This window comes from Bipolaris maydis (assembly GCF_028858645.1).
Source record: "Bipolaris maydis strain C4 unplaced genomic scaffold PSV08scaffold_13, whole genome shotgun sequence".
Lineage (NCBI taxonomy): Eukaryota > Fungi > Ascomycota > Dothideomycetes > Pleosporales > Pleosporaceae > Bipolaris > Bipolaris maydis.
The window spans coordinates 1,212,519-1,240,272 of NW_027093869.1; the positions used below are offsets into that span (position 1 = coordinate 1,212,519).

A 27,754-nucleotide genomic window follows, 5' to 3' on the forward strand; every position below is an offset into this window, starting at 1 on the left:
TACCGTTCCTACTGTGCGATTCACAAACTCTACCTTGTTTAGGAAATATTATCCACTAACTATGCATTGCGCTCGTCCGCGAAGGCTCGGTACATAAATCGGCTGCTGTAAACCGAAGATATGGATCATGCAGAGAGTAGCAGATGCAAGTGCCCAGTGGGGGCTGTTTTAGCGCTCGTAAATTTCTACCTTAGGCAGTGGCGACTGAGGCACAAGCCTAAATCCAAAGGCGAGCAGTTGACACTAGTTATCAGTGTTTCTGGAGACATCCATCAATCTCTTCGTCTGCGCTTCGAAGAGCGGGCTGGCCTGAGTGAAGGTCCGATGGGCTGTTTGCATGCTTGTGAACTCATCTCTGCTCGTGCTGCCTTATCAGTATTACTATATCCGCTATCGCCTTCTCCGCTTCTAACGGCACAGTTGTTCTCGAAAACATGGTTGTGATTCCGATGTTTAGGCGAATAAGAAGCAAGCGTGATAACGGCAGAGGCATCTAGACTGGAGCTCGAATTGTTGCAGGTCCTGCAAAAATGCGGCGCAGCATTCTGATGATATTGACGGTAATCAGGATTATGAAGGTGATACTGGGGTTTGCTGGTAATAGCTTTGTAACTAGTATGTGGAGACGCTAAAAATGATGACCAGGCTCGACTTCGGGTGACTTTATCCTTGGTTTATCTGAGAAATACTAGACTGTTTAGCAATCTCAACGGAAGCTACACTCTATACAGTATAGCTCGTACTTTCTACTCCAGCCTAATATGTCGCCACTTTACGAACTTACAAAATTCTAGCCTATCACTACAGTATCCGCGGAGTTGATCGGGACAGCCTCGGTGTGTTGACGTATTTGATCTACCGCGAACCACTGACGTTTGATGCACGACCCACATCTCATTTCACTGGCACAAGATGTGAGTGGCGAGACTGGCGCGCGGCTCCCGGAATTGCCGAGGCGGCGTTCCCCGGCCCTCGAGGCGATGGCGTAAGCTACCACGCTTGTCCCCAGCGGGCAGAGTTGCCAAGATAACATGCAGACAATCGTTCCGCGCCCTTGCAGATTAATTTTCCAGTCTGCTGAGTGTTCTTGGGTCCGGGCACGATGGACAGCACCTGCACGGACTCTACACGGCCTAAACATCTTTCCCCCTATTACCGACTTCAGCACTAACCCCATCCAGTTCATACTTGTCACGAAATCGTGCGAGGCTGCTGTGCCGCAAAGACGCAGAACATGACTCCGGATGATTCAAGGAAGGTGTTGGCATCCACTGCGAACGAAAAGCAAGACCGATAGGCTCACTGCGATTGCGAGCAGGGGCCGTCATTGGAAACACCATACTCAATCGGCACTGATGGACCTGCTTACTCTGTTATGGCCGGCGTTCGGTTGGCGTAAGCAGGTCGTTCGGTAGATTTGCTCACTTCTGTGTGCGGCAAACGTCCATGACGCAATCTCCCTGATTCATGTGATCCACGTGATCGTTCATGCATGCGAGCGTGTGCAGACATGTGGGTTCACACAGCAAGGGCAACCACCCTGTCAGCATACGATATCTCGCCCCATATTTGTTCAAACTTATGAGAAAATCCTCACGCGGGCTCTCCGTATAGGCTTCCATTACGGTAGTTCTTTTAGAAGTTGTAGCGATACAGTTCCGGAGGTAGCGGTCCGGTGAGCCTGTGCGGAACCTTGGCCCTGCCGTTCCCCAGTGCACACAAACCTCGTTTTTCCTGTATCCGGTAGTGAGTGAATTGCTACACTTGGTGGAAAGTCTGACACTCTTACGGTGGCATGCTTCCTGGCCGCCACAAATTCATAGGCATGTTCTCGCGACCTGCTGATGCGTAGCCATTGCTGAAACCACCGTTACATGATGCTGACCCTATCTTGAAGGCTAGAACAACTCAGCTTTCTCACAAAGAGCCCAATTCCGCGCTTTCTTCTGTATGTAATCATCAAAGATTGTTGATTTGGATGACTGTTATGCACATTACGTCCTTTGTTCTTCCCAGACTATTCCTATTGTTGTATGGAGATCCACTGTCGACCGTATAGTCATCCCCACATCGTGCCCCAACACGTCCCGTCGTAGGGGATGGTGCTCAATACGGTGTAACGGCACGGTTGGCACAATAAGGGCGATAGCACAAATATCCAGCTCCCATGCTGTTCAGTCATCATCTTCGCTGTTGTTAGATACCACCATGGCTCAATTCGACCACCAATCCTTCCTGCTAGACACTCCGATTTATGGTCAAGACGGATTTCCCGATAGCACTGCCAACCACATCAATTCGCCGATACCACCTTTGGTCAATGGTAATGGCATAGCACATTCAACAGGGTAAGCAGCCTATCTCTGATCTATTTGAAAGCTATGAAGTTAGAGAGTGGCTGACTTGTGTTCAGCAACTTGCCGAGGAATGACGCGCCAACGTCAAGCACTGATGAAACACCTGCTTCACTGACGAGATTGTTGAAGCAACTGGTGGAGCTGTATATCGAGGCAAGAAAGGAAACCAACGAAGCGAATGCCATATTGCGCGAGGTGAAAACAATATCACAGCAACTTCGAGAGGAACTGAGGAGGAGGGAAGAAGAATCGAGGAGGAGGGAAGAAGAGTGGAGGAAGAGGGATGAAATGTGGAGGGGAAGACACGAAAAGTGTGCGAAAGTGATGGAAGAAGTGTGGAAGTGGACAAAGACGCAGGAGAATACAAAGAAGCGCACTTTGGAACCGCCACAGAGAGGCAGGCATCACCCATTCGAGTCAGATATCAGATCTCGCGACGTGACTTATTCATCTCAAAATCTTGGTCAGTTTGGTCCTACAACAGAGCAGCCGTGGTATGTCTACTTCCCTTAGATCGGACTTTGCATCGCTGAATTTCGATAAGGCCTTACGACAATTACATGGGAGACCCTCACCCCATGGGAGCCTTCAGATAGGACGTAAAATCTGAACACACAGACACACAGACACATTGAAGAGCCTTACTAGGGCGTCGCATACCTTATCAATATTTACAGAATCTACAGCCAACTGTACGGCACTACAATATTAAGTGTGACTCTTTTGCTACAGGTCATCATCGTAGTGGTAGTGTACGCACAATGTTTTTGTATGTCAACCTTAGTGGTGGAGCAGGTAACGCACATGAAGCAAGGAGGTTAGTCCAACCATCAGATTACTACTCAGGCGATATGTACACAAGTATATTTGAGCTCCATAACAGTTCTTAAATCATCCGATTCTTCGCCTTCTCCAGTTGTTCACACAACTGCACAATCTCCCTACGCTCCTGCCAGACTCTGTATTCGTACATATGCGAAATGAGCGATCGAATTGTATCCTCAGACACGCCATATGTTTCACTCCAACCCGAAGTAGATGCATGCGGATGGTACTGAATTTTTGGAACGATCGAAGGTTTTTGCTGTACAGCAGGTTGCTGACCTTGGTATACTCGGCTGACGAGACCTTTGAATCTAGGGTTGACGCGCGCAATAGGGCCCTGTAAAGACTTCTCAACGTTTGGGTCTTCGACGCTGATCAAGAGTCTGTCAATGTCTTGTTCAATCCTAGCCACGCGCTCCAACGGTGTGAGTGATGTGCTGAATGGATCTGGCTCTCTTCTTTGATTGGAGATGTTCTCCATATCGGTCGAGTCTTCTTGTGCATTAGCTCCTGGAGCATCGACGGAAGATGGCGGTTCTTCTTCAGTCTCTTCCCTTGCCGTGCTGTCTGATGGAGAAGCGTATGAAGTCATTCTCTTCATCTTTAGCTTTCTACGCGAAATTTAGAAGGCGCTCGGGCTACACTTGACCAGCTTACAATAAACACATACTCTCTATATCTTCGCTGCGCTTCCCTATTGCACACTTTACGTGCCTCTCTAGCTTGAGATGGGTTTTTGTACTTCCTGTTCGCCATGAATAGATAATTAAAAAAAAAACTTATTCTAAGGAATCGTAGCCGCTTGTGATGGATGCTACACTTTTGCGTGGCAAGCCAAGTAACAGATTGAAATTAAAACTATCCCAAGTCTACGGATAAGCAGTTGGTATTAAGGCCGTACTAAAAACAGCAATGTAAAGATGTTCAAGTATAGTGGGTCTTAGGCATTGGCGTAGTGGCTCTTAGCATGGTCACAAATCTTGATTGAAGGAAACATGCTGAGCCATAAGCATAATCAGTTTGAACCTCGGCCACAGCATTATGCCAGTCACAATGTGTGGGCCTTCAAATAGAGTGGACCTCAACGTCCCGAAGAGTTGGAAAAAGCTAGTAGGGTAAGCACAGACACTAGCGATAAGTAGTCCTTGCAGGCCCTAGTCGTCACACGAACCAAAGACAGGGCATGCTGGACACGGATGCATCCATTGTCGGATTGACAATGCACCGCGTTTTGGGAAGGCTGGTGTCACCCCTGCTAAGTGCTCGTTCACCAGAACAGCCATGATAAACCCTTGTACCCTTGATCATTTTGAACATGGCTGCTGTTTGCACGACTCTAGAAGCCACTTACTTAGTGTCCTCCACGTGATTTCGTAGGTATCGTGGCGACAGGCTTAGTGCTGTAGTTGACAAATAGCCACTGTCTCTGTTCACTACCTAGTTGAGTGCGTTAACCTAAGTCGATGGTTTGCCGACAGTAAAGCTTAGTGAAGGGCTACCCATAGAGATGGCATAGAATCGCATGTATCTATAGTGCGGAAATACAGGAATGGTATTCATGTGGTCAGCCTGCTTCTACAGAGCTGAGCGTTGTAGGACTCTTAAACCATTTAACTAGTCGTCCAACAGTAGGATGATCCCGCTCCGGCTCACCTATGCTACTGACGCATTCATGGAGATATATGTTAAGGGATGAACAGTAAGCTCCAAAGCTCAGCATATGGCGCTCGAAGTAGTACTTCGCCAACCTTAGCGTATAATGATGGGCAGAAGGTGGCGCCCCACTCGACGTCATCATTCGCAACCAAAACCTTAGCATGTGCTTGGAAGGTTCTGCGCTAGAGCCGTTCATCTGTGGCCGCTGCGCGATCGTATTTCAGGTCCAATTCATGAAATCTTGTGAAAAATTAGAACTACGCGATAGCTCTGGTATAAGGCTCATATGCTTCGTGTGGTACGCTCTGTCTATACAATCGTGTCCCACGGCGTGGCAACCAGAGTAACACAAATTCTTTGATTTTTCTTAATTATACCGCTGAAGGATTCAACATACCTAACCAACCCCAATCGCGGTCCCGATCACGATTCCGATATCAATCTCCTCCTCCTACTCGAACAATGGCGTCTGCCGGTATCGAACCAGATGCTGGCAATCGTGGTATACCAATCGCTGATTTTGAGCTCACTAGACTGATGCCCGCAGAAAATGAAAGCCGCTCACACAAAAGCACAGCAGATAAAGAGAGCAACGATCCACAGAGCGGACTACTCCACATGCACAATGTTTTATGAAATTTTCTTATGCATAACGCTGTTTCCGTTTGTTGTGGCATCCTCTCCTCCTAGTCGGCGGACGTTGTAGGAGGAGCTAGTTAGTAGCGTTCACAAATACCAACTTACCCTGTGCACGCAGCTTCGTAATGGAGTTAGGCTCGTTTACGCGTTGTGGGATGACAGCCTTGCCTAATCTGCTCTAGTGACTCTTCTATAAGCTGCTTACCGGGCGGACGATACATACGTACTTGCGTACGCGACCGAGCCACGTGGGCACTTGGATCACGCTGCGCGACAAGCCCGAGCGACATTCCAAGCTGCTTACGGAGTCGCTCATTCCCTAGTCAATGCCATCAAATTTCGCTCGTAACCATGGCTAGTGTGCCATATCGGGTTCATGCACGCGTCTGAGAACTGTGCCGCATGATACAGCAGAGGAAGAACTCACAATGAGGATGCCCTATTTGAGGACGCAGCAGCCAGTTTCCTGTCTGGCAATGACAACATCTATACAATCAAGATGGGTTCGATACCAGTGAACTTGAACCAAGTTCGGTATTCTCCACTCGATGGCAGGCCTTATTTTTAGCATCTTGAATACCCAGAATTCGTCCAATTCGTGGTGAATGGTGAATGGGTATCAATTCACATACTATTGATAAAGCCGTACGTTCCTTGCCACACATTCTATCTCACTAAGATTTGGCTAATACTGGACAGAGAAATGATGGATGAAAACATAAAGGGGATCGTGTAAGAAGCAAAAAAGCTACTATTCCAAGAGCAAAGCGCGACCGACACACTTAGTCCCTCACAGCGTCCAACTTTGCCGTCCCTTCAGGCTTCTCATGTGAACATGCCGTCGGAGATCCGGTTTCACAAGACTGTCAAGGAGTGCAAGACAATGCAGACACAATTCCTTCACGCATCAAACTCAGGCGCATCAGTATCCACAAGCAAGAAGTCCTACTCTCAGGCCACTACGGATAGCCACCATTCAAGATCTGATTATTACAGCATGACAAGTTACATCTTGTAGTTGAACGGTTAGATTATGGGTAATGGATCTATCTGGGCGGGTTCGATAGCGAAAGGCGGTTCATAGTGCTGATGCGGAGTTATTTTATTCAGTAAGAGGAGGGTCAATTCATGTTTTTGACACGCGAACCTTTGCTCTAGACCCAAACAACTTGTGTTTAATGTGAATTGTTCTGGGGGGTGGGGGCATGCAGTTGTGGCAGGCAATAGCGTTAACTTTTGATATCACCGTCTTCTCCATGTGCACCCCACTTGCATTCTTTTTTCTGTGTCGGGACTTCTCCTGCGGCCGTAACTATACATGCTATAGTCATTCGGGACCAGATTCCGTAGGTGCTAATGACTGCGGTTGCACAAGCCCTCCTACAGAGCTGGGCTTGTTGGTGTCCCTCGTGCCTGGCCTTGACCATGGCTTGTGAGCATGCTAACGTTGACGTGATCGTTCTGTTGCCTGCAATCTTGCGCGAAGAGGCCCATCTGCTACCACTCGCGCGGCTAAACACTGGTGACGCCCAGCATGACGCAATGCACACAAATTATCTAATTAGTTACGTTACGGCAGTACTGTAAGGATTCAGTTGCACGCAAAGTATAGCAGGGGTTGCATTACTCCTGGAACAGTCACTGCTTGAATGCAAGGGTGTCTGACGCATCCTACTAACCTTCAGGCAATCGCTTCGGCATATGGGAGGGGAAGGGGAGGGCCCAGAACCACCTCGCCGAGTCCGCTAATACAAGGGCTACTAATCCCAATTCACGCTAGTAAGGTGGGGTGCCTTCATCCCCGTCACGTGGCACGGACTTGGTCGCACCTTCTTGCAGGAAGCGGCCAGAAGGTGATTGCAACACGGGTGAGCAAGCAAGGATGGGTTTGAAGTGGGAGGCAGTAGTTATTTGCTTTGTGGAATGTAGCGACTTGCCTTAGTTAATACTTGGGCTACTATATAACGACAAAGTTTGTAAGAAGGCTTCTGCTTACTACAACAAGAAGACTGCGATGCATTACCAACTTTGTTACCGTAGTCCACTTCAACGTGCTTTCTAGATGTAGCAAATTATTTGCACAAGAGACACAGCGCATACTCGGGAGCCCAACTTATGATGCTAGGCCGCGCGCAGAATGCATTTTCGGTCACTCAAACTTCTACTCGCTATCGGGAATCCCCTGCTATTCCCTAGCCCATCTTAATAGAGCGGAGCTGCTCGATGGTGTAATGCAGCGAAGGATTGGCCAGTGGGAAAAAACTAGGATTGCTCCGCAGAAAGCACTTTCTTCGACATCTCTACATCGGCGTAGCTGGGTGGTAGGCAGGCGATGCCTTGTACGAAAGGATATCAAAAGTCTACAGAGCTAGCTACAGGGAGTGTCTCCATATATACCTGTCCTAGCCGCGTCCGAACCGGATCCGACTCACTAACGAATAGCTGACGAAGGCGGCGGCGGCGGATATTTCCTCCGATCCGGCTCTGTGATGGGTTTAGTACATGTCGGAGTTGTAACATCGTTACAACTGCTACTTATAACGTCCACTACATTTCCTTCTCCCTTCTAGCCTTGATAAGGTAGGCATAGCCTACCTCATCATACGTAGTATTATATACTAGGGGCGAAATTGACGACGACGTTGTGCGTTTCAACAACGCCCTCTCGCCATACGCATTAGCCACAGCGACCTCGTCGACCACTAGGTCAAGAGAGGATCTAAGGTCATAGACGACAGACTATCATAGCACTTGTTATGGGCGAAGAGGCCTTCGAACGAGTGTACATCAACCTATGGTACAAAGGAAGAAAGACAAGAACAGTAAAGTCATTGTACGACATCTTCTACTTTATACCTTCGCCCTAAGATCTTTCGTGCGAAGAAGTTCCCGTGACTAAGTATCTTGAGAGAAGGCACATGATACAGTCACGTGTTCTAGTCACGGCGTAGCCCTTTACAACACTAAGTTTCAAGCTGGATATACAGAACACAAGCTTTAATTTACTGCCAAAATAGTTAAGTACCATCCTAATCAAGTACGAAGTTAAAAAAATTACGGCAGTACAGTACTAGGCAAAAAGTTTCACCTCGCTAACCGAAATCGACCCACCACCAAATGTTGACACCAGTGCTTCTACGACTTATATCTCCACCAAAGCTACATATTCTTTGAATTTGAAAAATGCAATCGATTTATCTATACTATTTAGGTTGCCAGCCTCGCGCTTGGCGCGTTGCGCGGAGGCGTCGCGGCATTGACTCAATGAGTGCCTTGATTTGACTACTTGGTATCCTCCGTCAGCACTCTTTTAGTGCCTTACAAAAACCATCTAACTGTTCCTGAGATTTGCTGTAGTTAATTGCTATATTGTGGATAGAAGCGACTCATGTTTCGTTTAAGGATCCACCAGATGTGCTCAATAGGATTGAGATTTGGTGAGTAAGCTGGCCAGCTAAGGGGTGGATATCGAAAACACCATTCCTGTATGCCACCCGATCCCTTCTGAACTAAGCACTCATCTAAGAACTTGACCGTGCGCCGATGCCAAGGAAAACCACGGTACCGACATGCGAATCTATAGCGCCGACGAGCTTGCTTAGGGGTTAACTTGGGTCGTTTTTTCAGCGGTGCTTAGTTAATTTTCGACGTTTGAGGACTGTATATAATGTTCGGCGGCTGGGAGCCTTCGAAGGGATGCTATCTGGGTGCACAAAGACGGCGACTTTAGCAAGGTCTTCGTATAGTATTTTTGGATTAGCTCGTGCCGCACGATATATCAGCTTCTGCTGGTGACGTGAAAGTATCTGTGGGCGGCCGGAGCGAGGTTTATCCTGTACCGATCCAGTCTGGTGGAGCTTGTTGTATAGCTAACGGATGGTGGATGGATCGCGGTTAAAGCGCGCTGCTACATCTTTGTAGCTTGCGCCCTCGTGTAGCATCCCAACAGCAACATTACGTTCGTCTACTGTCATATTTCGGCCACGGCGCACATTTTGACATAGCTTACGGCCGAATTGGCGTGGTGTAGCGTTGGTGGTTGGCATTCAAAAAAGTAGATTAATTAGATTGGTGTTGGTGGGATGGTGGAGCTAACCGAGGTGAAACTTACTACGTATTAGAGTACTAGTACCCATGTGTCAGATTGTGATGGTTTATCAAAGATGGGTAAAACAATTGGTTGGTGAGTGATTGTATTGATTGATGATGTTATTGTCTGCTCTGATCCGTGCTGATCCAAGGGGATTGAACACGGTGATCCATGTGCGCTGTCTGATCTGACTAATCCACAGAATCCGGGTGCCCGATCCACACCCGGATTCTGTCCACCACCCAATATATGCCCATATTCTGACACCATGACTGTATTACCGGCACCCCTGTTAGCAATTACTTTTAACAACTACCTACCCATGACTAGAGTATGATAACTATCAATAACAGGACAGCAGGGAGTATTACAATTCTGAGAATTAACGCAGTATATCGCACGTAAAAGTTAGCTCAACACGTCTTACGACTTAATAGTACTTTAAAAGCAGCGCCAATGCCAGTAAAGCGTTAACTGCAGCGATACAATGGCGGCGAAAGGCGACATAGCTTACCCCGCTACCTTAGTATACTATCTATGGTTTCCTGTTATGTATTTGCTTATGAGCTTATATCTTGCTTACCAAAAAGACGCTTATCCTTGTACAACACCTGCATACTTGCCCGTCATCCCATAACTTTATTCTAGCTTATGCTTATGTATATGTATTTATTACTGTTCTTGGAAAACTATAGTTATAATAGATGGGTTTCATCCTATACGCTGTTAGAAAACTATGATAATTGTTTAAATTATAGAGCATTTTCACCGAACAGTATATCGATTGTAACCGCAAGTTAACTTAATAAAGATAGGTTTACTATATTTGGAAGCACTATATTCATTCTTTAGAAATGGATACAAGTCGAATTGAGGCCGTGAAAAAAGATCGACTCGAGGATGTTATGGAGCTACTTAATAATGGAGCAGATGTAAATTCTACAGACAGCCGCAAGCGTACCCCTCTCTATTATGCTGCAAGAGGAGGGTCTCTAGAACTAGTAAAAGAAATTCTTGGGAGAGGAGCTGAGGTAAACAAGAAATGTAGGTACGATATGACGGCACTACATGCGGCTTGCCAATTCAAATCCTCTCCACCCAACGACAATATCGCCGTTGTCAAGTTGCTACTTGCCAAGAAAGCAGATATCGATGCACGAGACGATGAATGGCGCACCCCCTTATACTTCGCCTCAGAAGGAGGGCACTTGCAGCTAGTAGAAGCACTGCTCGAGGAAGGTGCAGAAGTAAACAAGCAGTGTAAGAAAGGTATGACGGTACTACATGCGGCTTGCCGATTCAAATCCTCTCCACCCAACGACAATATCGCCGTTGTCAAGTTGCTACTTGCCAAGAAAGCAGATATCGATGCACGAGACGATGAATGGCGCACCCCCTTATACTTCGCCTCAGAAGGAGGGCACTTGCAGCTAGTAGAAGCACTGCTCGAGGAAGGTGCAGAAGTAAACAAGCAGTGTAAGAAAGGTATGACGGTACTACATGCGGCTTGCCGATTCAAATCCTCTCCACCCAACGACAATATCGCCGTTGTCAAGTTGCTACTTGCCAAGAAAGCAGATATCGATGCACGAGACGATGAATGGCGCACCCCCTTATACTTCGCCTCAGAAGGAGGGCACTTGCAGCTAGTAGAAGCACTGCTCGAGGAAGGTGCAGAAGTAAACAAGCAGTGTAAGAAAGGTATGACGGTACTACATGCGGCTTGCCGATTCAAATCCTCTCCACCCAACGACAATATCGCCGTTGTCAAGTTGCTACTTGCCAAGAAAGCAGATATCGATGCACGAGACTATCAAATGCGCACCCCCTTATACTTCGCCTCAGAAGGAGGGCACTTGCAGCTAGTAGAAGCACTGCTCGAGGAAGGTGCAGATGTTAACCGTAGGTGTGGTCTACATGGCACAGCACTTCAAGCAGCTGTAAAAAAAGAGAACCGTCAAATGGTAGAATTGCTCCTCAACAACTCAAAGACCTTTGTTAACAGTTTTTCTTCTGAAATTGGCACGGCGCTTAACACCGCTGCATGTACTGGTAATTTGAACATAGTGAAGCTCCTACACGAGAAGGGCGCTAACATTAATCCTCCTGTAATGGATGCAATTTGCCCACTCATACAGGCAACCAGCCGAGGTTATACAGAAGTCGTCGAGTTCTTTCTGGAAAATAGGGCTATTGTCAACGCGTATGATAGTGACACTACAGCACTTGGCTCCGCATTGTTTCAAGGTCTTATGGGCATAGCCAAACTTCTTATCGAGTATGGAGCGGACGTTAATGCTGTACACCAGGGTGAGACGGAGTTACAAACATGTACACTGATTGGTCATGATAAATCTGTGGAATTCTTACTTAACCATGGAGCCGACATTAATGCTGGATATAAGAACAATATGTCACCCCTTGAGATAGCGGCAAAGGCGGGTTACACGAAAATCGTACGGCATCTGCTAAAGAGTACTACCGAAATTAAAAATCTTAAACCAGCCATGAAAAGTGCTGAAAAGTGCGGAAACAATGAAATTGCTCAACTATTGAGGGATTTTATTCGTGGAAAGAGTGGTGCCCTTTCCTGATCACTGGCAAAAACAGGGGTAACGTCAATCTCTGTGACCTAGGACGCACCCTACCCCCCCTTCTCCCCTCTAGTGCGCACCCGTCCGTGCCTCTAACTAGTTACTTGGCTTAACACCCTGCTCTCACATCTCTTACGTAGATACCTAATACGCGATAGAGTATAGTCGTGCTATAAATAAGCTACTTATAATAAATTTCCATTATCTCAATATCTACCTATACTAACGTAGTTGGTAACATGTTTGGTAATTACCTGATTTAAGTAATTACTTCTTTAGACTATAAAACTAGATGTATGTTGTGGTGTAGCATCACATGATTATCTCGCGGACATATGTTGTAATTAACTGATATTTCTTCGTATGTAGTCAGATAACCTTTGGCTACCTTTTTTCAGTTCATTCTTTGGCAGCGATTAGATTTCAGATTTGTTCTACCAGCTCATTTGAGGGTCGCCCCTCTGATCTTTTGAGCTCGATCACGTATCGTGTCACATTACAGGCACATTGCGCATCGAAGAACATAGTGAAGCAAGAGTGAAGCTTTCATTATGGTCTTCATATATGTAGCAACTCGACAGATACAATTCAGATGAAATTCTTTTGGCAAATCAATGGCTTGTTGCCTGGCTACACAATTCACCTCTTTAAATCTGGTAAACCGGGGAACTGACGTTAATTATCTTCGCCTCCCTTCCATTTCATTTTACATACCTTTAAGAATGTAACTCTATGTCCACGGCTAGTGTACACCCTTAAATCACTCTACTGAATACCTTTGGATTCATTCTTTCCCAACAGGTTATGCAATATTCAAGAGACAGTAGACGTATATTCTCTATTAGACCACCATAAGCAATATGCGAGAGTAACTATTTTCGAAGGTTTGAGTATCCATTCAATAGAAAAGCAGGTAGTGAAGCGAGCCAGGTGTCTGCTGTCGGCAGACCTCCTCGACCTCCGTAGATATACTATGCATAGTTGATTCTATGATACTAATTTTTGATCACATTTGGGCTACTGAAGCCTGTCTATTGCGTGGAAACGATATTTAGATATGATTGATTTAATTTTACTTGCATAGGGTGATACTCCACTCTGTCAAGCCAACATATCCTGACCGCAACCTGTTATTCACTTCTCGCAAGGCAATGTATACGATTGTTACCGTACCCATCGAAGCATTCAGCATAAGCAGATAATTCATGACTCGATAGCACCACGGGGGTTCTTGGAATTGACTCGGCATGGAGCTCGGAGCAGTAGTTATGCGTTCGATTCGGGTCAGCCTCGCTCTGTTGACAGAAGTGGTAGTAGTGATGAACCTCGAAAGCTAGGTTTCCAGCATTGCTACTTAATTCTGAGATCTTTCGCAGTAGGTGTTCTAGTAGACGTTTGCTTTCGGCACATTTCGGTCTCCTACAAATCTGTCCACTCCACCCTGTTTCAAACTGTCGATAACGTCGATAATATCAATTTTTTTTCGTAATCTTAGAAGAATGACTAGTTGGTTAAAGCCTGCAGTCTTATTTGATCTGCCTACGTTGCGAGTCTGGCCAATTTCCCTCTTTTCGACAGCACGCTTAACGCCTGCCTCTCGAATGTTTTAAGCTTCCAAGGCAGAAGAGTTCGAAAGAATCGCATGATTGCTCTCCTTCATTGAAGATCAACCAGAGGCGGGTAGGTGGCGTTAACGTTTTGTCTCGGGACGTGATCCTACGCCGTACTGATTGTGCTTAAATTCCAGTAAGCACTGCTTGCTGCTGTCTGGATATTTCGTGTGCAATAACTTCCTGAATCATTGATGCTTCATTATCGCCTGCTCAAAACCGTTACATAGGCGATCCGGGTAAGAAGTGAGATAGGTCTTGTTACAAGTGTGGAACAGCTTCTAGAAAACACTGTGATAGCAAGCTCAGAACAGGTTTGGATTTTGCATAGTGCTATCGAAAAAGTGATAAGGAAACATGTAGAAGTCAACAAAAGCTAGGTAGTATAAAACATGTAACTCTCAAATAATGTACCAATAATCCACTCTGTTGTAGGTGCGCCTAAGCCGGCTTCTCTAGCATCTTGAATGATGAAAACTATGCTTCTATTGACGGGGGTTGAGGGGAAACCGGCGGAGACGGAATGGCCCTCTTCAATAAAGCTATATTCTTGCCTATATCATCGTGTAGGAATTGGAGCTTCTGAAAAATCTTTTCGACTCCGATACCGCGATGTGTTTCCCCAGACCCTTCCTCAAGTTTGGTTTTTAGCTGGAATACTCGACCAGCGAGTTTAGAATTCATTTCCTTCATACTCTCCCACTCTTTGGCAGGGACGGTTATGAATTCATCGGAGGCTTTTCTCTTGAGTCCGGATTTTGCAGAACGTTGCTGCACTCCAGTTTTTAGTCTCTTAGAAGCCTGTTCAATGGCTTCGTCCTCACTCGTTTCGATCGGATCGGACCCGATTTCGGTATCAGATACATATTCCCTTTTCTTAGATTTGTTAGAAAGCTCTGAGTGCAGAACAATGCTTGATACCTAACTATAAGATTTTAGGAAATTGTACATACCTGCGGTGGAGTGTGACGAGGCAAGCGTCTAGACGCTTTGCTTGAGCCAGATTGCGGAATTTCAGCCGAAGAATACATGTTGAAGAGGTGAAGAGAAAGAGTTATGATGGTTGGAAACCGTTGCTAGGACAAACTGGCTTTATATACACCCCCCTTTACCCCTGGATAGGATGCAGGCAGCAACATCTCCAACTGATACTTGGCGCTTCTTCCTTGACTCCAATGCCACCCCCTTGATTTCCTCCACCCTCCCTGGCTACTGTCATAGGTGTCCGGATCAAACCTGACTAATTCATGCAACGGGGCTGAGATTGGTGTGGCTATGGGGGCTGGCCTATTCTCCACCAATACGACACTGTTTCTTGACATCTTTCACGGGATGAAGACCTAAGACCGGGACGGAGGATTTACCCAAATATGGATTGATGTCTCCTTTCTTGCGGAAGAGACGGTCCTAGGAGCCGCATAGCCGATAATCATGCCTCGGAGTCCCTGCCAGGCAACCATACGAAGCAGTCCCTATTTTATGCACGATCGCAGGTTGTTCAGCTTGGTCACGCGCATGAAAATCCAAAACAACAAGTAGTCAGATAGGGGCACTCTTTAATCAGAAATAATTGGAGCTCTGATACATGCTCTCTTAACCGCTGTCGCATTTTGTAGACCAAAAAGTACAGCTTGCTGCACACCTGAGTCGCTAGCAGAACAATTTTGGGAGCATCAATAGATACCCGACCTGAAACCCCTCATGGTAAAGCCACTTCGACAAGAGGTTAGTAACTACCCGCAGCGTCCAGTAGGTTCACTGCTAAGGTATACTGAGAGAAAGATGGAAAGTATTGCGATGGGAAAGTTCCACAAGAGGAGCGAAATAGGAGATTGAGATCAACCGGGTGTCTTTTGAAGTCAGTATTTGGAAGCCAATAGGCTTTGACGAGTTACCTTACACGTTCTTATCATTTACAACTGACTGAGTTTACAAAACAGTGTCGCACCCCACTAACTTCGCGCACCTCTATGCACACATACAGCTCTGCCACAAATTAATAAAATCCATATTAGTTGTATACATATTAAGGTAGTAGATCCTTTCCAACTCCTTTTGTTAGTATTTCTTGCTTCTGTATCCGCTTTCTTTTACGCTGCCTACGCTTCGTTGCTGCCTCGTTAGCCCTCTCAAGACTGGCGATCCGATCGTGTATCAGCTCAGCTAAGTATCATTACCTCTGCCCCTTCGTAAGCTGGTGAATCGCCATAACAATCGAAGCTGGTGATGAGCCTTGATCCTGCTGAACGCGATCACGTATTAAGAACAGTCACAATAGCACAATAAGCAAAATTCATCTTGCAAACCAGCTAAGGAGCACATATTTAGTCATAACTACCTCATATAGTCTCATGCACATGCAGCTTTCGCTGTGCGCACATGACCCCAGTTGTCGCCACACACGGTACTTGGAGCCGCCTCGCAAACGCCTCTCCAAAAGAGGTTAAACAGTATGTGTAGTTATATACCATGCATTAATTGTTCTGAGCGTGTCGGAAACAAAATTAGTCCATGGCATCACTGACAGGAACGAGTATCATTTCAACAAGATCACCACAAAGCGATAGGGGGTTCAGCGTCGGATCAAAGGTCACCTGCTTACAAGATTGATTTAGCGCGGGTAGTATTAGTACTTAGCAAAACAGGTTGTAAGCCTTTTCATCATTCCAATTAATGGCTCCTGTGACGACAGCGATACAGCCATTAGCGATTGCGGCTTCATCCTTCCACACGGCGGCGCAGCGGTTTTGGACAGCCCCACCTTCCGTTCATAGCTTAGCATAAGAAGTCAGCCACAGACCAATCGATGTGATTGGTTAGTTCTCAATCTTATGATGACTGGGCTTTTGAGATGTCGCCTGCGGAGGTGAAGGCGCAATCGCTAATAACTGTACCAAATGACAATATGTATACAGAACCGGCAGGGTCTATCAATAGCACCAGATTATTCCGTCATGCTCCCAGAGTGGTGATAACGAACTCTATGTTACTAGTTGGCACGTGTTTAACCATGTTTGGTCATGCTGTGGTCGACTATCCGCTTACTGGACATCAGCGACAAAAATCTGATTTGAGGTTGGTAAGTCCTGTTAATATTAAATTGTTCAGAAGGACATTCACGAGTCCCTATGCATATGGAAACCGATTACAACACGGGAGAGTGTTTCATGGTCGGGGTTGAGGGCTTTTTTTACGCTTGTCGCGAAGTGTTGTTTGCTTGGACTGGACGGATTAAATTAGGTCTGAAATATCATAAGACGGAGTATTGGCAGTGAATCTATCTCCAACATTGCTTGCAACTAGCTATGAATTCACGGTTAGGCGAAAAACGGATTGGGAAACATGAGTTCATAGTGTGAAGGAGAGACAACAGCTCAGATGTCTAAATATGGGTAAGAATCTTGAGTAGTTAACAATACAAAACTGGGTAGAAGATAAAAATGTTAACATGCTGACGACTTTAACGTTTGGTTTTGTCCTCCTTGTGTGTGTAAGCGCTATTGCTGGTGGGTGTCAACGTTGACAACAGGCATAGTTATACCCTTCTTGGAAGGTCGAGATAATTGATCATCCAGTTGATCAGCAATTCGCTTCGCGTGTGCTATAACATGGCTTTGTCTGATCTTCTGAAAGAATACGATGCTGCTCGCATTTCCGTATCCCTTTCGCATTGCATCTCAAATCTCGCCGAATCACTACAAGAGACGTATACAGTGGGTTAAGCAGTTTTTCCAAGATGCGAATCCTCTTGCACCATTGTCGATGTCAGAATGGAGACATGTCTTCGCAAACTCTTGTAGGACACAGCGACTGCATCAACTCTGTGGTCTTTTCACATGACTTAAACTTGCTAGCGTCTGCATCGTGTGATGAAACTGTTAAGTTATGGAAAGCATCTAGCGGCGAGTGTCGACACACCTTTTTCGGTCACCAAGACTGTGTCAATGATGTTCTCTTTTTACCTGGCTCGAAAAAGCTGGTGTCTGCATCATGCGACAACACAATAAAGATCTGGGATATGCAGAGTTTAGAGTGCGTGCAAACTTTGGATAGCCACAAGGACTGCGTTACCTCTGTGGCGTTTTCACCTAACTTGGATCAACTGGCATCAGCATCTTGCGACAGAACAGTCAGACTTTGGGACATGAAGAGCGGCCAGTGCGTACGCATCTTGCATGGCCACAACGACGATGTCACCTCTGTCTCTTTCTTAACGGGCTTAAATCAACTAGTGTCTACATCCTGCGATGGTATGATGAAGATTTGGGATTTGGGATTTGGAGAGCACAGAATGCATACAATCCTTGAAGGGCAAACAGGATTAGCTAATTCCGCGGCATAGGCAGCCAGCTTAACACTCTCAGAATTATGTATTGTGGCAGCATCAAGATACTTACAAAACCCAATAATGGAATGTAGAAAGAGTTAATTACAGAGCTTCCTTACTCCAACGTAATTCCCGTCAATTTAATATGTTATTTAACTAACTAAATCATGAGAGAAGCCAAATTACTCTAAGTATAATTCGAGCGATAAAGTACAAATGTGGTCTGATCAAAGATCCGAAGCTATCCATGTCGGTCAACTAACGCTACATATTTCAGGAAAATGGACTACTAATTAGTTAACAATCTTCATGCATACAACTTCCGCTGTAAGTAGCACGAAGGTCTGGGTGCACTTTTGTATTCTAATTAGTGATAACTTTCAGCCTTACCTTTTCCCATCGATGATAGATCACATTGCAATCATAGCTCCTTATGGTATTTTTTCAAATAAAGAGTACTTAATTACTAATCTTCAAAGATATTGGAACCAGAGAAAGCAAATAACTAGGATACTTTAAAAGTAACGGGCAACAAAAACAGGAAATACGGATTTATTCTCCTACGGATAGGAAATACTGCAAGCGTTGTGAGGGGTATAGATTGAATGATCATCATTAAGCCGTGATTACACCAAATGCAAAATCGCGACCTGAAAGACGCAGGACATTTTAGTTAATACTGCAACCGCTCATAGACAATGGAACTTAGCTATTCACATGCGGGGTAATATGCTTTCTAAGCCTTAGTTCTACGCTAGACCGGGAAGCATCATAGTACAAGCTTCTGGTTTTCAGGTTCTCTCATTGCTAGAAACACATCATATTCCGTCGTGAAGTGCTAGGTCTATGATTGCATCGCTATAAAGTACTTGGGTTAATTACCAAAAATAACACTATAGGTATTCAGTACCTTCTTTTAAGAGTACAGAAAATGGCCAAATCCATGTTTTGTCCCATTAAAGGTGATTGTAGTAAGCAGATAGATAGATATTGCGCCGAAATAATTCAAGACCCAGCTCAATGAAATCGTCATTCGCGTCTGCGTGAAAATGATGATATGATAGCACATGTTTCATAATCTCATTCCTTGGGACAGGTGGCGTAATGATTCCTTCAAGCTTCTACAAGCTTTCTAGCCTACGAGGCCTCTCCCTTTTCCGACCAAGCTTACTCCCAGCTTATTCTACAGCCAACGCACCCCTACAACTGTTCATGTTATGCAAAGATCACTGCATTCTTGACGGTGGTTGTATCTCAGATGATACACATGATGGCTACAACGGAAAAACAGGCTGATTCAGAGTTGTGGTGACGCAGAAAACATTGCTAAATGCAGATTTTAGGTAATCCTATCAGTCGCCGATCAGCAAGCCGTTGTCTAGTCAGTGGACAAAGTACTGAAATCATTTTGATAACAGGTGGTGTAATCGAGTTGATACAAGTGATCCTTGTACGATTTGTCAATATCGCAAAGAATAGTGTTTGACATTGTGTACCAGCCGTTCATAAGAGGTCTGACTACTGTCCGGGGAAAGGCAAAGCAATACGCTACTTCCTGAGCTTCAGACGGCTCGTTTTTGAACATGTCAAATCTTTTACATTCCACATCGGCGTCTAAGTTAAGCGTTTCCAGAGACTCTGGGCCGTTTGTAACGGCCTTCGTAAAGCCAGTACTAGAATTCTGGCTAAAGCATCATCCACCAGCCAGCCAGTAAGAGCCCTTTATCTATTTTCGATATGATCTAAGAGGTCATAGAAATATCAAAAATCTTGCAGAGCAACTGTGCGCTGAGTTGGAGGATACATACCCGACAATAAGTAGTACAAGATACTCTCCAGCGGAACACATTCTACAGGAGGATCATCGACGTCCGCACCAGCACGACCAGAGTTCTGACACACTAGGCTTAAGCCGCGCAAATCAATCACCCGAACTATCACCCGCTCTCGCCGGGTTCCAAAATCAGCATACTAGATCCCATTTTGAACGGGCGTCTTCACCAAATATGTCCGACATAACAGGCGAAGAGCACGAACTTCCTGGCTCAGACGAGACATTAATAGACTATGTAACTCCCGTGGATCTGGTCATGCCGAGTGCTGGAGTAGACTGGGATGGCTCCTCTACGACTGCCTGCTCTGCTTACTCGGAAACCGCGGAAGGACCTGCACAAGAGAGTCAACTAGAGGCCCCCCATTGGGTGAAGCAACCAAGTCTACGTTGACAACAATATTTATAGGCAGGTGCAGTGAATAGAAACACGACCTTCACCTTTGACATTCAACAAATACAACTCCTCGTTTATATTACTTGGGTTATCCAATCCCTGATGCTGATAAATGTGGTTGTGGTAGCTTCAAAGTACACTAAAGAGATCTCAAAATACAATGCAGTAGCTCCGTCGGATGCTCTGTGCTTGACTGAAGTACTTGCAAGCATCATATAGATATCCGTAAGATAGATATTGTATAACATTGGCCAGTCTCTATGATCTTCTGAGCATTGGAACACATAGATTTGAGGCTGCATTAGCTAGTATGTATGTAGGTAGATTCAAAGTGATTGTCTGCCTACATATATTATAACGGTGCCACATTTTGCTCATAGCGCAGCTAGTAATTATGAGCTACTATCGTCCCTACTATGTGCTGCTCGAGACGTTACAAGGGGACAGAGATAAGTATGTACTGCAAGGTTAAAGAATTTCTGCTCGTTACATAGCGTGAGTAGCGCCATCATGTACAAAACTCATGAGTGCTGATCAAGGAGCAATGCTTTCTAATTGATCAGATTTCCATTTCACATGCGTACCCGTCTTACGTTACTGTCACGAATAATGAGATCAAAACAAATTAATCCATAAAACAACGGAGTGGCAGTGCATTGCAGGAGAGAGTGGGATAAAAAATACTCAAAAGACAAGTATGATGCAGGACTATAACATCACTCCTCTATGATCTCTTTCTGTGTAGCGTGGCTTAGATATTTAGCCCTAATGTTAGGAAGGAACAAGATGTGGAACGCTTAACACCCGATTTCCTGCATTTACAAAGAAAAATCTGCCGTCCCTTCTAGACCTTGATACGTAGACTACCGATCTATCTCTCGATCTCAGTCCGCTACCTATAATAAGATTACCACGGCACTAGAGAGTAGCTAGCATGAACCTGCTGAGCCCCATTAAGAGAATGTCTGACTATTTTCTGACTATCGAGAGCGACGTATATAACGGCTCCAGGTACCTTGATGGTGAGAACGTTGGGCAAGAGTTGTGTATGGTCGCTAGCGATTGCGGCTTCATCCTTACACGAAGCTGCGCCGCCGTTTCGAACAGCCCCGCTTTCCATAGAGAGCTTGGACTTTTGGAATGCGACTTGCGGAGGTCAAGCCGCAATCGCTGATAACTGTATGATACGGGTGTGTACCGATTCCTGTGTCAAGCCAAGCAGGAGAAGAAGCGTTCTAGATACTGCTGGTTCATCTTCTAGTACATATTTTACAAGTTCTTGATCGTCGTAGAGTTGCTATAAACTAGTTTTCGTCCAGACAGCACTAGAAAGCTGATGGCAAAGCAGGAGACAGGAGTCGGAGATCTGGAATAAACATATCTATTACGGGTGATCCAATCTAGACATACTCTCACAGTTTCTTGCTAGTTAGACTGATAAGAAGGGGTTCAATCATCAGCATGTAATCTGCATAGAAAGCACGCAGTAACTTATGGACAGAATTTTCTCCTAGAAAGTCACGCAGATAGTTTCATGTTATCTTGTAGTAGTTTTAACTCTTTCTAAGTTTCGAGTAGATTTCACCTCTTAACTAGCTCGAGTGGAAGGGTTTTGTGAAAACGAGCGTATATCCTTTTGCGGCAGGGATTGCGTGCGGAAAGACGCCTCTAGAAGGGAGCAGTACGAGCAAAAGTCCTGGGCTAAGACCTTCAATGATTATATTTTAGGCCGCGGATCAGGATCATAGCTAAATTATTTAGTTAGTTACTTTGGGTTGCTTATTCATCTTTAAGTAGTAAGTCCATACAAAAAGTGACCGACAGACTCAGCTCAAAGGGGTGAAGCCATGCAGTTGATGATGTTCTGACAATAGCCAACCGTACCTTGACCATCGCTTTCTGGAATGCCTTGTTTGAGCGATGCAAGAAATAAACAAAAGTTGTCATCGGCATAAAGCTTAGCCCATGGCGTTGGTGGACAATATTTCTTGAGTGAGTCTCAATGAGGAAAACTTTGTCCGGGTTGATGTTTCCTCGTATTCCACAATGCGAGTAGTGTATTTAAAGCTGACTGTAATGGCTGCTGTAGTATTTTCTCACGTAGCAGCAGGGCGGGACCCAAGTCAGATGAAGCTTATTGGTGATACGCCCGCCTAATTTCCCCTAGCGCTCATATAGACATCTGCTGAAGTAACACGATCCTGTTCCCATGTTAATAACAAACCTGCCCTCTCACGAACGAAATCCCGTCCGCACCTGGTTGATACTAATGATGCAATCCAAAAAACCATTCAGAACGGTCGTATTCGTTGACATACCCGATCCCGACAACATTCTCATGATACTCCACGCTCTCGCGCTGTCTAAAGAACGAGTAGCTATTGTGCTCTCGCCTCGGATCCTGGATTTAAGCGCTAAGCGGTATGATCAAAAGTTCTCAGAAATAAGAAAGGTCTTGGGTTTCAAAGTCATGTTTGAACCAATCGCGCAGGGCAAAGAGCCCAACGTCTGCAGAAAGTGGAAAGAATTCTTCCAAGCTGATGGCACTCTTTCGGATCGAGAGGTTCTGAAAGATACGCTCCTATATATGCGTGTTTCGAAAGTGAGAATCAAAGAGTGCATAGAGGAACAATATCCAGAGGGCAAGGATTACGAAATTTTTTGGGATCCAGGCTCTCTATCCAAAATCAAGAAGCCGGATATGCGCCACGCAATTCATACTGCCGACTACGCTTTCAACTTCAATGAAAATGAACAGCAAGAATACCAAAACATCGCCAACCTCCATAAGGCATCCGATCGGCGTAATCGCCTCCGTGATCTGTGTCAGCAATATATATTCCGACAAACAAAAGGGATACACCTCAATTCGTCGAAAATTGGGCCAACTGACATGAAAGATCTCTTCGAAGCCAATCTTGAGGTCGAAGACGCAATACTTCTAATTGGTGGTCCACTCACTGAGGCTCTGCAATATATACATCGCACAAATAGTCAACCAAAAACTGTTTATGCTATGCTGGGTACTCTTACCAACGATCGTAACATACTAGGCAGACCTCAATTCAACATCGGAAAAGACGCAAAGTCTGCGAACGCTTTCTTGAACGAGATTCTCAAGAAAAAAATTGAGATGCTCATTGTACCAACTGAATGTTGCAAAGGAAAGGACGAGCAGAACCCCTGCCCGTACGTACTTCAGCATAATGAATACCAAGACCTGTTAAAGAGAAGTCCCTTGCTATCCAAAATGGTCGCGTCATGGGTCAAGGAAACGGGGCAAGAGACTGGATATCACGCTTTCGACTGGATCGCCGCAGCTGTGATGGGTCGTCGAAAAATATTCCAGTGGGTTCCGGTGAAGCATAAAAAGCATAAAAAGCATCTGCCGGGAGAGATCATTATAGACATCGAATTTTCCAAGGCCGATCAGCCATCGACCATTTGGATGGCCACAGAAAATTACACGTACATGAAAAGAAAGAAAAAGGATCTATTTAGAGAGATGGAAAGAACCCTCCCAAGGGACGCAGTTCCGTCCATTTGAAAGCAAGGAAAGCGTTGAAACGCAAGGTTAGATGCCCTGAAGCTAATATATGAAGGCGTTGAAATTAAATTTTGAAACTTATGGTTTGCTATACCTTGGTGCCAAACAATTCATGTATATACATATATATATATATATATATTCTCTTGAACTACTGTAGTTAGCCAGTGAATCGAGTATCCAATACAAAGTCCATTTGGACCTCTCTTATTATCTTCGGATACAATTGAATGAACATATTAAGTTGGGTTATATCAGTGACGATGTGAATTGCTGTAACGGGCTGAACGCCCTTTGGATGACTCCTCGATGGAATCTCGGTTCAAGCCGTACGTGCACCGTCCGCACTACGTTCAGATAACGGACCCTATAAGCCCTGAAACATACCCAGACGATGGATCCTATAAGCCCTGAATTACACTTAGATAATGGACTCTCTTAGTCCTGAACCCTATATGGACTACCTATAACATACAAAAGTAGCTGTATAGCTTAGGAGCTTAGTTCTTTATCGAAAGCAACCTCTTGTATACCTCGCGATTGCCCCCGGAGCGCAGTCCCTTACAATTGCTTTTGGTAGGGCAGCAGAACAGGTAGAAGATTCTGAATATTAATATCTGAGAATTTAACTAAATGAGTCAAGCGACTCAATAAGAATATAACTAATCTCACTCACAAGCTCGTGCGGAGCTATTTTCATTAGCAGAAGGAATAGCTCTTGCATGTTTGGAAGCATGGATGTGTAAAGAAGAACCAAACAGTCCCTGAATACTACGAAGGCCAGGTAACTCTGCAATACAATTATGCTGACACTGTTGGCTTCTAGCTATGTGAGATGAGCCAGCATTAGTAAGCTGGCTATTGTTCATTGCATGAATCGCATCCTCTTCAACACTAGGCTTTGCCTCTGTGTCTAGAGCGGAATTAAATCAGGCCAATGTACATTGAGTAGTGATTTAGCTTGCGTACTGCTACCTCTGTATCTCTGCTATACCTTCCATTTAATCAACATGATGTCACCACGTATACTACATGTCCGAAAGCCTGTATCAGTGCAAATCAAAGCAGCTCCAAATGATTACTCGCTGGCAGAGGGGTTTATCGGCAAACCTGGATCAATTTATAGACAATCTACTGCATGGCCTTGTTTTATGAACTTAATACGCATCTGGTTCTCGATGTTTGGAAATAATCTTCAGTGGCAGAACGGCACATGATCCCGCCATTCCTTTCTCATTCCCGTGCTGGAGAGTCCCAAGATACGAAGCATGGCAAATCCAAATCCGAAACTCATCCATCCATCAACCTAGAAGCCATGGTCGGCATGAAAGATGTCTCGCAGTTTGCTGACATAGACTGGGAGCGTAGCTTGTAAAGCTGACTGGAAGAATTGGTCCACTATGGCTTGACTATATTGCCATTCGAAGAACTGTATTCTTTACCGACGAAGGTTTTCCTCACAGCACGGTCTATGCAGGAGCTGCCAAAATATCTGACCTAGCCGACTGAGGTTCCACTTGGACTTGAAAGATGGAGATAGCATTCTACAGGAAAGCCGGAACTTATGCTTGGGACACGCAGATGAATTCTCAGCACAATTTCGTCGTATGTTAAAGATTAGCTGTATCAGTCTCCGAAAGCAAGCTCGGAGCAACGAAGAGAAAAGAAGAAAGGAGATGCTGTGGGTATATGTCTCAAGGCAGACTGGGCTGCCCCGCGTTACATGACTTCCTCACAGCATCACTGACCTTATCAAAAGTATTCTGGAGATGCTGCACAAACGCCTGAACCTGAACGGACATGATGGTTTCGAAGAGGATACCTTGCGGACTGGAGGAGGCGCGGTGAACATAGGACAATCATTTAACCTCGATGTGCTGTTGGAGGCATGGAGAAGAGAGGGGTATTACGAACACTTGCTACGAAGATATGTCTGGTACAAAATGATTAAGCAGACCACATCTCGGCAGCGCGAAGTCAATCTCTTCGTCAATCAGCTGCTTGATAAGCCTTGGGAAAAGCGGCGCTGGAACCAAATAGCCAACAGAACCGATGAGCTTGATCTTCGCATCTATTACCTACGATAGGCCAACGGGAAGAGGGCCCGGTGGTGCTGGCGGCGGACTGCCGAAGAGCCCGAGATCAAGAAGAAGTACAAGCAATCGTCCAAGTCCTCACCGCCGCAATTGTTGACGCGATAGAGACTGCGGGAATACGAGTGAAAGAACGGGGTCACAGAGCGCCATGGTGGACACCGGAGTGTCACGAAGCGTACCGCAGACACCCGGTCTACTTACTCGTTTTTGACTTAGCATCAGCCATACGCATCATCTAACCCATATCATTCACTCTCTAACTAGTTAGTCAATTTCAAGTGTGGTTGCTGCTAGCGTAATTGAAGCCGCATTCTTCAGTCATAGTACTGTTCTTGGCACCTGTATGGCGCAAAAAGTAGAGCATTTTATTATGCTATCATCTAAGCCTATGCTATACAATACTGCACTTGGCCATTAGTTCCTGTCAAGCTCATAGATCGAACTGTTTAGATTCCCAACTATTACTGTATGTAACTATGTAACTACTTAGTTAATTGGTAGTGATAGACTTCTGTAAAAAGATGCGATATGCTGTTCAAAGCTACTACTATTCAAGATAAAGCTATCCACTGGGGCGGTGCAGATACCTTAGTAAGAAACCAGCTTATAACAAGGGGTTCTGATTCTCCATAATAATCATCAGCGATAGATTCGCGGTAGTAGGAGATGCATAATTGATGGACGAGGCGCACTCTTCGGTCTCCGATGTTTGAACGTAGGCCTTACGTTTTGTAGTTGAAACACCCACTCTTATGGTTCAATTTTGACTTTGCACTATGCGCGTACACATCATTCATGCTGATTTTTCCTGCCTCAATGGCCAGAGATGTTCGGCAGGCCCAGTCTGGACTTGCCTGGTTCGATTGCGACCTATACCTAGGCTGATTAGGATGCTGAATATTCAGACATAGCCTGCGAAACTTTCTCGGAACTGGCTTAGGTTTGGTCGATACTTTCGTCAACATAACACCCCGTTGCTTTGGAGAGTCTGGTAAGTCTCTCTTGGGAACGGCAGGGGCAGCTCGTGGTCGCTCGTATCCCATATCTACACAGCCCATACTAAGGGCACTGTCAGCTAGTGAAGCATACTCTTCGATCATGCGTTCGATGATTGCAAACTCTTTTTCAAAGGAAGGCATGCTTCTAGGTGTTCGGTAACGTTCTGTGTCTGCCCTGTGACTGAATATACTGCTCTCATTTTTCTCTCATCATCATGTCAGCCACATTGAAGTGATCTCCCTGCCGCAATAGATTTTAGACCTGATGCAGAACCTGGGCTTGTTCCAGACGGTTGAAACAAATCCGATTTCATATTTGGTTCGCGCGTGGACATAAGTATTGTTGATAAAAGAAATTCAAACACTCGTCTAGGTACCGTTCTTAGGGCTCTGGAACTTCGCCCTGTTTATATTATTGTATTTTGTATCTGAGATTCTAATAAATGTAGTTTCCAAAATTATCGGAACATGTAAGACTGCCGTAAGATCTCATGTAGGATCACATGACAAACTTTTCTGCTTTCGCTTATAGGAAATAGTGATGAAAGTTGTCATCGCCAGCTGTAGCCAACTAGACAAAGGCCTGAGGCTTACCGTTGGCGAGCTTCTGATTTGGGAGGTTCAATATGCGTTTAGCCAAAGAAATCCTTCGTCTGTCAACATTGCCAGGATCGCAGCCGACAGCTCCAATTCGGACGACAAAACCAGAAAATATCAGCAGAAATACATAGTTACGATCGTTGGTAATTGCGACTTCGACCTTACAGGTAGCTGCGCAACACACTTA

At 45.2% G+C, this 27,754-nt stretch overlaps 7 protein-coding genes across 7 annotated transcripts; 4 read left to right on the forward strand and 3 right to left on the reverse strand.

Moving 5' to 3' along the window:
- The first annotated feature begins 1,744 nt into the window (after positions 1-1,744).
- On the forward strand, positions 1,745-3,265 carry PSV08DRAFT_229302 (uncharacterized protein). Its single transcript, XM_066092246.1, has 3 exons — positions 1,745-2,348; positions 2,414-2,851; positions 2,902-3,265. Exons 1-3 carry the CDS (start codon positions 2,209-2,211, stop codon positions 2,951-2,953), a joined length of 630 nt encoding a protein of 209 aa, XP_065948488.1. The 5' UTR covers positions 1,745-2,208; the 3' UTR covers positions 2,954-3,265.
- PSV08DRAFT_373762 (uncharacterized protein) lies at positions 3,244-3,938 on the reverse strand (the record flags this gene model as incomplete). Its single annotated transcript, XM_066093257.1, has 2 exons — positions 3,244-3,793; positions 3,853-3,938. The coding sequence occupies 2 exons, from the start codon at positions 3,936-3,938 to the stop codon at positions 3,244-3,246; spliced, it is 636 nt and encodes a 211-aa protein (XP_065948489.1).
- Positions 3,939-8,941: 5,003 nt separating this feature from the next.
- PSV08DRAFT_327179 (uncharacterized protein) lies at positions 8,942-9,568 on the reverse strand. Its single transcript, XM_066092729.1, has 2 exons — positions 9,470-9,568; positions 8,942-9,346 (listed from the first exon to the last, which is right to left on the reverse strand). The coding sequence occupies exons 1-2, from the start codon at positions 9,521-9,523 to the stop codon at positions 9,101-9,103; spliced, it is 300 nt and encodes a 99-aa protein (XP_065948490.1). The 5' UTR covers positions 9,524-9,568; the 3' UTR covers positions 8,942-9,100.
- An 853-nt stretch (positions 9,569-10,421) lies between these two features.
- On the forward strand, positions 10,422-11,468 carry PSV08DRAFT_158705 (ankyrin repeat-containing domain protein; the record flags this gene model as incomplete). Its single annotated transcript, XM_014221556.2, has 1 exon — positions 10,422-11,468. A coding segment is annotated over one exon (1,047 nt), but the record flags the coding sequence as incomplete, so codon positions are not given.
- An 8,636-nt stretch (positions 11,469-20,104) lies between these two features.
- PSV08DRAFT_355240 (uncharacterized protein) lies at positions 20,105-20,323 on the forward strand (the record flags this gene model as incomplete). The annotated part of the gene is made up of 1 exon (XM_066092900.1): positions 20,105-20,323. One exon carries the CDS (start codon positions 20,105-20,107, stop codon positions 20,321-20,323), a length of 219 nt encoding a protein of 72 aa, XP_065948491.1.
- A 2,275-nt stretch (positions 20,324-22,598) lies between these two features.
- Positions 22,599-25,960, forward strand: PSV08DRAFT_373763 (uncharacterized protein; the record flags this gene model as incomplete). The annotated part of the gene is made up of 2 exons (XM_066093258.1): positions 22,599-23,794; positions 25,633-25,960. 2 exons carry the CDS (start codon positions 22,599-22,601, stop codon positions 25,958-25,960), a joined length of 1,524 nt encoding a protein of 507 aa, XP_065948492.1.
- Positions 25,961-26,691: 731 nt separating this feature from the next.
- PSV08DRAFT_250809 (uncharacterized protein) lies at positions 26,692-27,108 on the reverse strand (the record flags this gene model as incomplete). Its single annotated transcript, XM_066092419.1, has 1 exon — positions 26,692-27,108. One exon carries the CDS (start codon positions 27,106-27,108, stop codon positions 26,692-26,694), a length of 417 nt encoding a protein of 138 aa, XP_065948493.1.
- Positions 27,109-27,754: the final 646 nt, after the last annotated feature.

What these genes read in the sequence shown, in the direction of transcription:
- PSV08DRAFT_229302 (XM_066092246.1), top strand. Translation starts at nt 2,209, where the DNA reads ATGGCTCAATTCGACCACCAATCCTTCCTGCTAGACACTCCGATTTAT. An exon ending in GGCATAGCACATTCAACAGG is followed by an intron (nt 2,349 to 2,413) that starts GTAAGCAGCCTA and finishes ACTTGTGTTCAG; the next exon opens with CAACTTGCCGAGGAATGACG. An exon ending in CCTACAACAGAGCAGCCGTG is followed by an intron (nt 2,852 to 2,901) that starts GTATGTCTACTT and finishes AATTTCGATAAG; the next exon opens with GCCTTACGACAATTACATGG.
- PSV08DRAFT_327179 (XM_066092729.1), bottom strand. Translation starts at nt 9,523, where the DNA reads ATGCCAACCACCAACGCTACACCACGCCAATTCGGCCGTAAGCTATGT. An exon ending in GCCGTAAGCTATGTCAAAAT is followed by an intron (nt 9,347 to 9,469) that starts GTGCGCCGTGGC and finishes ACCATCCGTTAG; the next exon opens with CTATACAACAAGCTCCACCA.